The sequence below is a fragment of the Nuphar pumila genome, chromosome 3, assembly GCF_984573655.1.
Source record: "Nuphar pumila chromosome 3, dmNupPumi1.hap1.1, whole genome shotgun sequence".
In the NCBI taxonomy this organism is placed as follows: domain Eukaryota; kingdom Viridiplantae; phylum Streptophyta; class Magnoliopsida; order Nymphaeales; family Nymphaeaceae; genus Nuphar; species Nuphar pumila.
In genome coordinates this window covers 132,109,572-132,123,475 of record NC_143251.1, presented here as the reverse complement: position 1 = coordinate 132,123,475, position 13,904 = coordinate 132,109,572, and the positions used below count along the sequence as shown (strand labels likewise).

The following is a 13,904-nucleotide window of genomic DNA, read 5'->3' as shown; positions in this document are numbered from 1 at the left end:
GAGAGAGAGAGAGAGAGATGTTTGGTAGTCATAGATTTCTCAAGGAATTACCAGTGCAACACTTTTATCTTGAGCTAATAGGAAAATACAGTCATTTTATTCGTTCTTATTTAAGATGCAGCACAAGGAGATATTATAGTGAGTCCTTTACATGGAAAGAGTCTGTATAATATCATCAACCATCTGAAGGGGGTTATGGCGATACTGGCTGTACAACTGAATGGGTCTGCCATTGGCGGGTTGGATGGGCCTTGCATTGTGCTCAAACCCCTGCAAGAAACAAACCAAAAGCCACACTTGGGTGAGTATTTGGGAGACCTCGCCTTATGACCAAGCTAGTGAGTTTGAAAAACAAGCCTCTACGGTTCTATTAACCTGTAAAATATTGACAACTCTTGTTTTTTTGTTTCACTAAACTTTAGTTTTTCATTCTGTTATGTTCAAGCATAAAAAGTTGATTGGATCCACGGAACCAATTGCAACTCTGTTTCTGTAGGAGCATGTCAGCCACATGTACACTAAGGTGGGGATTTCCAGTGGTTGGGATATGGGTCTGGCATGCATGATCCGACAATGTATTTGGCTTTTGAGTTTTGAAGAGTGAGAGCTGTGCTGAATTTGGATCAGGAGGTCTAATATCTGCTTATGATACATGTCCCTGTCGTGCTAGATCCATTAAAAATGGGTAAATCATGTGAAAAATGGTAAAAACGGATCAGATTGGATCTGATTCTGATCTGGTTCTAAATATACCCGACCATACTAGTTCAGAATTTAGCTGGATTCGGATATATATTACCTATATCGGATAATACAGCTCGGATATGCATCAGACCCGGGTTGGAGCTCCAACTGACTTGCATTGCAAGCCAGAGTGGGTTACTATGGAAACAAAGTCCCACTGTCTCATGGGGCTTTGTTTCCGTGGTAAAGAGGGGACAAACATGGAAAATAACAGCCGGTCATGAGGCTTTTGTAAAACAAAACATCAGTTGTCGACCTGTGAAAAAAGCCCACTTTTCCGCGGAAAACGGACCTTTCCTGTGGCATGCAAACGGGCTCTAGGGGGGTGTCTGGAGTGGAGCTCAAGCACACCCAACATGGGGAGGGCTCTTCTTTCAGCCCCTGATGTAAACGCAAGGGAGTTGAAGTTTCCTGTTTGGGTGGCTTTAAAAAAATTGGTCAATTCCACCAACATAGTCACACGATCCAAACAGCCACTTAGTATTTTCTGGATTAGGAAAACGATAACGTGAATTCCATTTTCATTTTAAAATCAAGTCTCATTTTTCGTGCTGCCAGGTGGAATGGTGAACGGCACTTTTTCCGGAACGACCTTATGTTTCTATTAATTTCCAAAGTGAGACCTGAATGAGGAAATATGTGGAAAAGAGGCACTCACAACATCAACAGCTTGCCTTAAGGCCTCCACTTGATACGGAGCGACACTCCTCACCTGTCACCATAAGCAACCAAATTCATTTAGAGTGTGTTTCAGTGTTGCCAAAGAAGATCCCGAGTGGAGCAACTTTCCAAGGAAATTAATGAATCGCGAAGAAAATCACCGCCCATGTTTGTTCTGGCTATTTTGAGGCTTGCAGAAATGGGTGCATTTTCCAAGGGACTCCGTGTAAAAGTAGGGTTTGTGGGAGAAAAATATGGGCAAGTATATTCTCCCACAAACCCGCAAAAAAAACGAGGGAGAAGACAACAGAAATTACCTCCTGCATCACGGTCCAGATGACACCTTCACTGCATGGTGGGGTAGTAAGAGAGCCGTCGTACCTATAGTAATTCCCACTCCCAATGCTTACATCATTGGGATCAACAATTCCTGCATCTACTGATTTCTCATCTGGGTGTTGTGCAAGGTACCGGATCTTATCGATCAACTGCAAGAATGAAATAACCAAATAAAAGGAGGATACTCTCTCTCTCTCTCTCTCTCTCTCTCTCTCATGAGTATTGGCCATGTTTGCGTTAGAGTGAGGATCAGGTGCAACATGATTGCACACTTTTAAACTTTTATAGGAGGGCGTTTGCCTGTCACGGAAGATTTAGTTTTTTAGCGAAAACACATGCGTTTTTGCGAAGCCCAAAATGCCAAAACAAACATGGCATCGCGGATTTGTATAGATGGATGTGTTGTTTTATACGATGGGACACCCTTTTCCGCATAAACGGTTCCGTGGGGGGTGTCTGATTCTGTTTCCACGGAAGTGGAATCCACAAAAGGGGGTTGCCGCAGCACCCCATTCCGTGACAAGCAAACGCCCCCTAGTGTCCTGCTGCATCCACCATCATTGGGGGTAACATCAAACCGTGCATAAAGAACTAAGGAAAAGCCATGAGTATTACAGCAGAAACAAAGTTTGACCACCCTCCATCGGACTTAATGGGGGTGTAGTGCGGAAATCAAGTGGGAGGCTGACATTAACTTTAAACAAGACAGCTTCTGCCTTGCATTACTTTCAAGCTCACAAGCAGACTGGGAGTTAAAATTTCATTTTCGGTGGTCATCTTATAAAATCAGAAAGCATAATGCTGCTTTGGTTGCACTGTTTGTATGCAGATCCCTGCCAACTTTCCACAGAAACCAACGCAAGAAATATTACTTTTAACAAAATCACCTTGTCAAGGAAGGCATCAGGTTGGGAGTCAATTCTGTAGAGAATTCCAATCACTGCTATCTTTCCATCGTCGCTCTTATGGACCATGTGCAGCTCCAAGTCGTACCTGAACAAAAAAAAAACAGCATTCACTAGATCAGTACAAAGCGAGGAAGAAATGTTGCTCCCTATAAGGCTCTGTTTGGAAGCCGCTATGAAATCGGTGGATTTGGCAACAACATCATGGTGAAGACGTTTTTGAAATCCACCCATCTATTAACACCATCTCCCCTTCCAACACCACTCGCTCCCATCCCCATCTCCCCTCTCAAAATGGTGACTCCAATCAATGGGGATACTTGAAATTTGATGAATCCCATGTTGGAATAAAGTAAAGATATATGCAGCAACACTATAAAATATTAACTTAACAATGGAGTAAAATATTGAAAATCTTTAACACAAAGTAAAAACAAAAGGTGAGAGATTACACCTCTGGTACAACCTCCAAGACCTCTATTTATAGCTAAAAAGGTAAACCTATAACTGTCACTTCCTCATTAATAGCCACTACTCATGACCCATTTATAACTTATGAATTACATAACTTACTCCTTAAGTTTAAGAACCACAACACAATCGTGGATTCTAAAACGTCTCTAACGCATACCCACTAACCCATGACTTATGGTTACCCATTCACGTAACCCCCTTTTGCATCATATTTTATCACTCCCCCTTGATGCAAAACTCGATACACCTAAAGTGGATCTGAATTTCACAAACTTTGAATAGCTAAGTGCTTTTGTAAATCCATCTGCAATTTGGTCATTTGTAGAGCAATATTTCATTGCTACAGCTCCATCTGCAACAGCTTGTCTGATAAAATGATGACGTAACTCAATATGCTTGGTTCGTCCATGGAACACAGGATTCTTTGTCATGGCAATGGTTGCTTGATTGTCACAATAGAGTTCTGTTGCATTCGCTTGTTCTTGATGCAAGTCCGCCAAAATTCTTCTTATCCAAATAGCTTGACATACAGTTGCATTTGCAGCAACATACTCTGCTTCTGAAGATGAAAGTGCCACTGTTGCTTGCTTCTTCGACATCCATGACACGGCTCCTGATCCAAGATTAAAGATGAATCCACTTGTGCTTTTCATGTCATCTACAAAACCAGCCCAATCACTGTCAGTAAAGCCAGCTAATTTAAACTCAGGATTTGATTTGTACCAAATCCCATAATTAGTGGTAGCTCGAATATAACGAAGGATCCGTTTTGCTGCTCCAAGTTGATGTATCGTTGGACACTGCATAAACCTTGAAATTAGGCCAACATGAAATACGATATCTGGACGAGTCTGTGTAAGATACATTAGCCTTCCAACCAAACTTCTATACAATCGTTCATCAGCCTTCATAGTACCATCATGTACTGATAATTTCTCATTAGTATTCATGGGAGTGGAACACGGCTTGCATGACACCATGTTAAACTTCTCAAGTAAGTCTAAAGCATATTTTTCTTGAGAAATAAAAATACCATCAACACTTTGTTGAACTTGAAGTCCAAGAAAATAGTGTAACAACCCTAAATCTGACATTTCAAATTCATGCATCATGTCCTCTTTAAATTCTTCAAAAAGTGTACTTGACGAGCCTGTATAAATTATGTCATCTACATAAACGCAGACAATAAGAAAGTCAGTACCTGATCCTTTTACATATAAAGTGTGCTCACTCTCACTTCTGTGAAATCCTCTTTGCATTAGATATGAGTCCAATCTCCCATACCAGGCTCGTGGTGCCTGTTTAAGGCCATAAAGCGCCTTTTTCAACCTGTACACCTTCTCTTCCTTCTCTTTAACAATAAATCCTTGAGGCTGACAAACATATACCTCTTCTTCCAAGAACCCATTCAAAAATGCTGATTTTACATCAAATTGAAAAACTGACCATTTCATATGAGCTGCTAATGCCAAAATAATTCTAACAGTTTCAAAACATGCAACAGGAGAAAAAGTTTCTGAAAAATCTACTCTAAATTCTTGAGCATACCCCTTAACGACTAACCTTGCTTTATATTTTTGCACGCTCCTATCTGCATTATATTTAACCTTGTAAACCCATTTCACACCAATAGCATTTTGACCTGTGGGTAAATCTACAAGTTCCTAGGTATCATTTTTCTGAATGGCTACCATTTCTTCTTCCATGGATTTTACCCATTCTTGTTTCTCACTAGCATCCTCGTAGCACATAGGTTCTTCAACCAACAAGGCAAAAGTACACGATTCATAAATCTCTTTTATGGATCTTACCTTTTTAGGTGGTGAGTCTATGTCCTCATTATCACCATTGTTTTGAGACATACTTGTTGAAGCTTCCAATGTCTTATCAGATGCAAGGGGAATGACCTCCATTTTTGACTTATCTGCATCTTGATTCCAAGTCCAAGAGCTTAATTCATCAAAAATAACATCACGACGAATGATTAAACTCTTAGATGTTGGATTATATAATCGATACCCCTTTGTTGTGTCACTATAACCAACAAAAATGCAATTTTCACTTTTCTTATCCATCTTGCTACGATCACTATAATCGATCAAGGAATAAGCAACACAACCAAAAATTCTTAAATTACTTACATTTGGCTTCCGCTGCCACCACGCCTCATATGAAGTCATGTTACGCACAACTTTTGTTGGAGATATATTGAGTAAGTATACTGCTGTGTTCACGGCTTCAACCCAAAATTCATTCGGGAGTTGTTTTTCAGTCAACATGCTCCTTGCCATTTCTACAACTGTACGGTTTTTCCGCTCAGCTACACCGTTTTGTTCTGGTGTTTTTCTTACTGTTAGCTGCCTGCGAATTCCATTCCTTTTGCAAAACTCTTCAAAATCATTAGACAAAAATTCTCCCCCTCTATCTGTGCGTAGACACTTTATGACATGCTCACTATCCTTTTCTGCAAAAGCCTTGAACTCTTGAAATTTTTTAAATGCTTCTGATTTTTGAGAGAGAAAAAACACCCAACTCATGCGAGTAAAGTCATCAGTAAGCAATAAAAAATATCTACTATTATTTAAGGATGGAGTATTCATGGGACCACAAAGATCTGCATGAACTAACTCAAGAGGCTTTCTAGCTCTCCACGCCTTTCCGATGGGAAATGATAAACGATGTTGCTTCCCATATATGCACCCTTCACAAATTCCATCATTACACGTTATACTAGGCAATCCCAAAACTATGTTTTTGGTTCTTAGTATTTTTAGCCCATTATAATGTAAATGGCCATATCGTAAATGCCAAAGATGTGATGACTCATCCTCTTTACCAATTAAGGCAACATCATTCACATGTGTAAATTCAAGAGGGAACATTCTATTAGGTGCCATCTTGACTCTTATAAGAGGTTCAGTGTCCATTCTCCTTTTTCTAATTTCACATATTCCATCATAAAAGTTAAGTGCATACTCATTCTCAATTAATTGTCCAACACTCAATAAATTGTATGATAAACCAGGTATATAATAGACATCATGAATCATTCTTTTATTACCTGATTTAACATCAACTTCAATAGTTTCCTTGCCTTCACTTTGTACCTCTTTGTTGTTTCCAAGACGAACATTCATTCTCATGGACTCATCAATATTGTGAAAAAGTCTTTTTTCACCTGTCATGTGGTTACTACACCCACTATCTAGAAACCACATATTATTAACCTTGGTTTCAAATTGTGCAAGGAAAAGATTACCTTGTTCTTGTTCTTCAGCAACATTTACCTGCTTTTTTTATTTCTCCCAACACCTTGCTTCCACGTGCCCATACTTCTTGCAATAATGACATTGTTTGTCTTTATAATTTGGCCTTTGATTGCTTCCATTGTGCCGACCCATTTCAAATCTTCCACGACCACGACCACGACCACAATATCCTCCTCTACCTCTTCCTCTTCCTGGATATTTATTCTCTAAGGTACATTCACCACTTGTTTGCTTGTTGAAAATTTCTACCTTGGTCTGAAATGCATGTACAATGCTTTTTTCGGTTGACCTATTCAATCTAGTCTCATGTGCCAAAAGAGAGCCCATTAATTCGTTAATCGAATAATTATTCATGTCCTTAGATTCCTCTATAGCTGTGACGACATGATCAAACTTTGGTGGCATGCTTCGTAGGATTTTTTCTGCTACCTTTTTATCATCAATTATTTCTCTGAATGTTCTCATTTGATTTACAGTAGTGGACATTCTAGAAAAGAAATCTTGCACAGGCTCATTTTCTTTCATTAGCAGGGTCTCAAAATCTCTACGAAGTGTTTGAAGTTTTACAATAGTTACCTTACTATCTCCATGATAGGCTTCCTTCAAAATAGTCCATGCTTTCAGTCACGGCTTGCTGCAAAACGAGAAGAGCCTTGGCATCTCTCTTACGCAACTCCTTTACTTCACTTGCTGCCTTTTCTGTTGCTTTTGAGCTTTGTGTCTCTACAAAACTATTTTCAACTAGATCCCAAAGATCTTGAGAAATGAAAAACATCTTCATCTTAATACTCCAAATTTCATAATTTTCTCCATTAAAAATGGGTACCAAGGCATGTGAGAGATTTATAGAGTTCAGATTTGTACCGTTAGACATCGTGAATTACACCACGTAATTACCAACCAACTTGAAGATCCAGCTTCGGCAATGATCTTCGCAATGCTCAAACACACCCAGCTTAATCGAACCTGGGGCTCTGATACCAAACTTGTTGGAATAAAGTAAAGATATATGCAGCAACACTATAAAATATTAACTTAACAATGGAGTAAAATATTGAAAATCTTTAACACAAAGTAAAAACAAAAGGTGAGAGATTACACCTCTCGTACAACCTCCAAGACCTTTATTTATAGCTAAAAAGGTAAACCTATAACTGTCACTTCCTCATTAATAGCCACTACTCATGACCCATTTATAACTTATGAATTACATAACTTACTCCTTAAGTTTAAGAACCACAACACAATCGTGGATTCTAAAACGTCTCTAACGCATACCCACTAACCCATGACTTATGGTTACCCGTTCACGTAACCCCCTTTTGCATCATATTCTATCATCCCCACCACCTCTCCCAACTACGGCTCTCAAACAGAGCTTGAATCCATTCAATAATTCAAGTTCAGAACAAAATATTAGCACTCCCCCCCTACTTTGTGTTGAGTAGGCGATGCTCGGATCTCGAGTGCCAATGACACTGAGCCAACAAATATGGAGTTCCTTCTATATGAAAATGGCCAGCAGGCTCTGTCCATTCAACCTGCATCATGGCAGTCACATGTTATAATCTATGCGCGTATATCAGAGAGAGAGAGAGAGAGAGAGAGAGAGAGAGAGAGAGAGAGAGAGAGAGAGAGTCTCAAATCTGAAAAATAGTGCGTGTGTGCATGTGTTGTATTCAAAATAGGGTTTTCACAAATTGGTCCGTCTTTTAACTGATTTGCAAAATAAAGACTTGTGTCATTTTGCAAACTGGTCCTGCCTTTTTATTAACCCTTACAAATTAGTCGTTCACGTTAACAGCTGTTAGCTTTCCTGACCATAACTGTTAAAGAGCAGACAAATTGATGCACCTGCCTTTATAAGGAGACCAATTTTGTAAAATGTGAATAGGGTAGGGACTATTTGAAGAAAGGCATTTTGGTGACTAGTTAACCATGGTTAATGTTTGACCATGGTCAAATTAACAGCTGTTGACAGAAGGATTAGGTTGTAATAACAGTGAGAAAGACGTAGACTGATTTGCAAAATGACATGAGGCAGAGACTATTTTGCAAATGGACTATGTGGAAGGAACCAATTTGCAAAAAAAAAACCTTGAAAATATAGCGATATTTTCAAAGGTGGATATGATACCAAATAACACGACGCTTTCAAAATATTTTCCATTTTTAACATGGTCATAAAAATAGTTTGGTGTTGCTTTTTACACTATTTGTAATTTATACGTCATTTATGTGTTTTATGTATCATGTATGATGATATCTTCCTGAGGTTTTCCCAAGAAAAACCAAAGTGGACAAAAGAGAGAGAGAGAGAGAGTAGCTGTGATGGATGGGCCAGCACACCAAAAGGACACAAAAACTAATTAACAGTGCTTTTGAAGAACCGTTATTACCACACTGGGGGGTAATCATTTCTTTTTTTAAAAAGATGTTTAGCGGCGCTTTAGAACCGCCGCTAAAGACATGTCTGCATGTTTTTATGAAATTTTAGAGATTTTTTGTAGAAAAAATCCATTGAGCGTCGATGCTAAGAAAAGTCCCGTTTATATCTGCTCTCCTGTGAATTGCGCAGCTACGCCCTACTCTATATATATTGAAATTGCAATTGCGGATGGCATGACAACCAGATTTGAGAGAGAGAGAGAGAGGAGAGAGAGAGAGAGTTATATGAATTTGTACCTGAATATCATGACCTTTGTTTTTCAGATTAGCATGGGCTCGTCTATATCTTGCAGACAGTGGCCTTGAAAAACTAGGTTTCGTTTCAGGAAGATTAATGGGGGACTGCCTCTCTCCAAAGCCACAGAGGGCCCATGCACCATTCGGCTCGAGCTTCCACCAGTTCTCTGGACCTATAGGACTCCCTTTTATGTAATCAAACTCTATTTCTTCTTCTGTTTACAAATTAAAAAACAGGGCATAAATAAACATGAAACATATATAAAAAATAAACAATTTTTTTTAGGGCTAACCATTTGCCCTTAGTTTCAAATATGGGCCGGCCACACGTTTCTGATCACTGCCAAACAAGGCCAGCATCTAATATTGTCCTTTAACTCAGGTTACATCACAAGCCAAATTACAACAGTTACCTTCATTATTAAGAGCTCAAACTGTTTACTTTTCTCTTTTTATGAGGATTAATGAATACTTTATAATTTTCAACGGGCGATACAAGAAACCAAAAAAGAATTGTGTTTTCTATAAGATGATAGATGTTGACATGAGGTCCCCATTTGATTGTTTTAAAAAAAAAATTAGCTCATATTTTGAATTTCAGAAAAGTGTGGCCCATATTTAGAATTAGGCAAAAAAATTGACACCTAAATGAAATTCTCCCAAAAATAAATGAAAAAATGATAGTGCATGTGTGAGATTGGTGAGATTAGCGGTGTCAGTGGGTCAGGTTTGACAAACCCTATAGGTTTGATAATAAATGAAAAGGTTCGATTAGAATCGGGGTTGGACCTGAAGGGTCTGATTAATATATGGAGCTTGGTATGGTTTGTGAAATATCATACCAAACCCAGGCCCGAACCGAGTTTTGACTAAGATCCGCAAAAAATTAATATAAAAAAGATAAAAAATTTATTATTTTATCAGGTATGGTTCGGGTCTGGTTCATGTAATCCTTATATGATCTGGGTATGGTTGGTTTGATTGGATCTGGATCCAAACCCAGTACCATCATCTCAATTGAGGCCTGGGTCTGGTTCCGCCTGGGTTCAAACCAATCCGGAGCCATTGACACCCGTATGTGAGAGTCAAAAAGTTTGATTATGGCCAGTAGAATAAACGGTTTTAAGCCACGAAAATGACGAAATCATATTGGTTTGACATTGTTAGAGTAGGATGGCATCTCTCGTTTTTAGCACTGTTGTGAATAAGGGTGTCAAGGTGTTGTATATGACCCATTTCCAGCCGGTACTAGATCCAATAAGATCCGGGTTTGTAATAAAAAATGAGGTCCAATTAAGAAAAGTGTATCAGGTCAGAGACAGCTCTGATGATAATCTAACAAAGCTCTCTCTAGTACCGTGCATCCACAGGATGAACGGCCTCCAAAACAGTGTTGTGAGAGGCGTACGCCTCAATACCTGAAGCGTACGCCTCAGAGGCGAAGCGCATGCTCAAGGTATTGAGGCGTTGCAGTGAAGCGTTTCAGGCTTGAAACGCATGCTTCACTCATGTGAAGCGCACACCTCAAGTTGAAACGCGCATCGCTTCTAAGGCGTACGCATCAGTTTGGTGCTAGTTATTTGGTGATCATTCTGCTAGTGAACAGCTCCATTAACAGAAGGCCTCGCGAACAACGATCGGAACGGATCATACACTCCATACGCTCCGTCGAGCTCTCGCCACGAGACATTGGCACCAATGACGAAGATCTCGCACCTGAAACGGGCGCCCATGGATTCGATGAAGAGCAACTTATACATGCCGGAGGCAGAGTCGTGAACAATTTGGCAGAATTCCGGATGGGCCAGTCCAGATTTCGGAAGCCTTATGCTCCTTCGCGTGGCTGGGTTGATGATCTGATAAATTTGGGGACTTGATGGGGTTACGAGGGAGGGGTCCCTCCCCAAACAGCAGATGCCGTCGCACCAGGATAAGATGGAGGGGCAATCATCGTAAATCTCGCTTGATGGTGGCGTCAAAACGGGCTGCCAGAGTGTTTCCTTCTCCACGCGGAAGAGGGGATTGTTGGTATCGAAGAAACGGAGTTCCTCGTCCATTTCAATGACAAAAGAGGGCTCCTGATTCTGCTTAGCCCGAAGGAGGTGGGTCTCCACGAAGTCTTTGGAGTCGATTAGGGAGCACCAACCTCTGCAAACCAGCCTGAATCTGAGGAGGGAACTCACGGGAAGCCTCGAGAGGATGGTTGCGGTGATGTCGTTTGGGATGATAAGTAAAGGGGAAGAAGAAGAGTCCTCTCGCAGGACACAATTTATTTTATACTGTGGTTTATTAGTAGTTTTTATTTAAAATTTTTATTATTTTATTAATATTATATATTTTTATTAATATTCTATATTTTATTATTTTGATCATGAAGCTTACGCTTCAACGCCTCGAGGCTTACGCCTCGCTTCATAACAGGCTCAACCCCTGGCTTCGCCTCATCGCATTTAACAACCTTGCTCCAAAACACTATGACTGATCTTTTTATCTTAGATGCGCCCCACAAATTTTTTCAGAGCAGTGCATGTCTAAAAAATAATCTCAAAACCTTGTGTTTAGGAGGAGGATCACCCTGTGGATGAACAGTAGGTCTGACAACATACCCTGAATAGTTGTTTGTGACCTGATACGCTCTCCCAATTAAGAATTTGAATCAGACCACAGGGTTTGACTGATATACAGAGCCTGCTCTGATTTTTGACATTTCATACCAGACCCTAATTAGTATTTTTTCCATTTTAAAAATATAAAAATATTTACATTATATGATGAAAATTTACCCTATACATGGGTAAATCTTTGGTACAAATTGAAAGTATAAAACTATTGAATATAAATAACTTTTTTTTTAAAAATCGACCTTATGTGATCTACATGATTTGTTGAGAGAGAGAGAGAGAGAGATATACCAACTTCGCCCCCATTGCAATGGGGAACAAGGGAAAAGCAAATGATGACAGAGAGGAGAAGAAGAGCAATCTTGAAGTCACCCATTGTCTGATGAGTGAATAAAGGAAGGGTCCCCAGCTTTTATAGACGAGGATGGTTGATTGAGGGCGAGCATGTCAAGTGCGATCACATTGCACACCAAAAATGTGCCGCTGTACAAGACTGACCTCTATCTTATTATTGGGCCCAAAAAAGTAGAGTGGCACACGATGTGAAATGTGATTGGCCCTCACTATGCAACGTTATCCTTTAGTGAGCGTTTGTTTGTCAAGAGAAAGAGAGAAACATAAAACTTGAAGAACAAAGTGGGGGAATAAGAGAATCATTTTCATTCACGTATATTGAATATGAGGATTAATAGGGAGTACAAGTTTCAACTGCTCTTGATTTGCTCCCGACTTCCCTCTAATTGTGGACTTATCTTTTTAACCAGATTAGGTGGGAGACTCATCTTAAAAACCTCATTAGGATGAGGTTTGTTACATTTTACACTTTGCATTCTGAAATTACCTCAGTAATTCTAACATTTTACAACAAAATATTACATTCTAGAATTATTGTGGTAATTCCAGCACTCTCCCTCAAGTTGGAGCGTGAACATCTATCATGCCCAACTTGCTTTTCAATTGCATGAATTGCTCACGTTCCAACGCCTACCTGCACATTGCAATGTAGCAGCCACAAATTTAGTTTGAATCAATCCGCTTTGAATCTTTTCATGAACGATATGATAGTCGATTTCTATGTGTTTAGCATGTTCGTGAAAAACAGGATTTGCAACCATGTGAAGGGTTGCTTGATTATCACATAATAAGATCATAGGTTGTAGGTGATATATCCTCGAATCATTCAGCAAATATTTTACCCACATAAGCTCACAGCTTGCTGCGTCCATAGATCAATATTTTGATTTTGTCGAGGACCTGGATAATGTTGTCTGCTTCTTGGTTTTCCATGATATTGGGCTTTGTCCTATTATAATGCAGTATCCCGAAGTTGATCTCTTAGTCATTGGGAAAGCTGCCCAATTTGAGTCACAATATCCAAATACTTGTAATTCACTATTTGACTTGCTCGAAAGTTGCCTTGAGATAACGCAATAACCATAAAGTTGCTTCCAGATGAGGTTTACAAGGTCTGCCCATGAATTGGCTAAGAATATATACAACATAAACTATGTTCGGCCGCGTAATTATGAGATAAATAAGTCTTTCAATTAGGCATCCGTATTGTTTAGGATCATGAAGTTCCTCTCTGTCTTCATTGGTGAGTTTCAAGTGTTGTTCCATTGAAAAATCTGCAGATTTGACTCCATGATATCTCATGTCATTAATGATATCCACGACATATTTTCGTTGTGAAAGAAAAATTCCTTTCTTGGATCGAGCAACTTCGATTCTCAGAAAATATTTCAAATGACCCAAGTCTTTGAGACAAAATTTGTTATTGATGTGATCTTTCAATAACTGTATTTGATTAAGGTTATCCCTGACAATAATAATAATATCATCTACGTAGACGAGAACGAACATTCGTCATTCTTTTGTGATATTTGAAAACAAAGAGTAACATGCCTTAGACTGCACCATTCCCATGTCCTTTAAGGCAGAGGATAACTTGAAAAACCAATTTTAAGCGGATTATTTGAATCCATAGATCGACTTATTCAATCAACATACACAATTTTCCCCCTATCGAGTGAACCCTGGGGGCAATTTCATATAAGCTTCTTTGTGTAAGTTCACATGTAGAAAGGCATTATTGACATCAATTTCAAAAAGGTATCAATTCTGAATTGCAATAATTACGAGTAAGCAACAGATGGTGACAAGCTTTGCAACTGAGCCAAATGTTTCATGGTAGTCAACTCCTTCAA

General features: G+C 39.3%; 1 protein-coding gene across 1 annotated transcript; it reads right to left on the bottom strand.

Moving 5' to 3' along the window:
- Positions 1–62: 62 nt before the first annotated feature.
- LOC149843871 (alpha carbonic anhydrase 4-like) lies at positions 63–12,179 on the bottom strand. Its single transcript, XM_090000109.1, has 7 exons — positions 11,989–12,179; positions 9,077–9,291; positions 7,826–7,932; positions 2,631–2,736; positions 1,722–1,892; positions 1,403–1,456; positions 63–270 (listed from the first exon to the last, which is right to left on the bottom strand). Exons 1-7 carry the CDS (start codon positions 12,071–12,073, stop codon positions 148–150), a joined length of 861 nt encoding a protein of 286 aa, XP_089856235.1. The 5' UTR covers positions 12,074–12,179; the 3' UTR covers positions 63–147.
- Between the last annotated feature and the right edge of the window lie 1,725 nt (positions 12,180–13,904).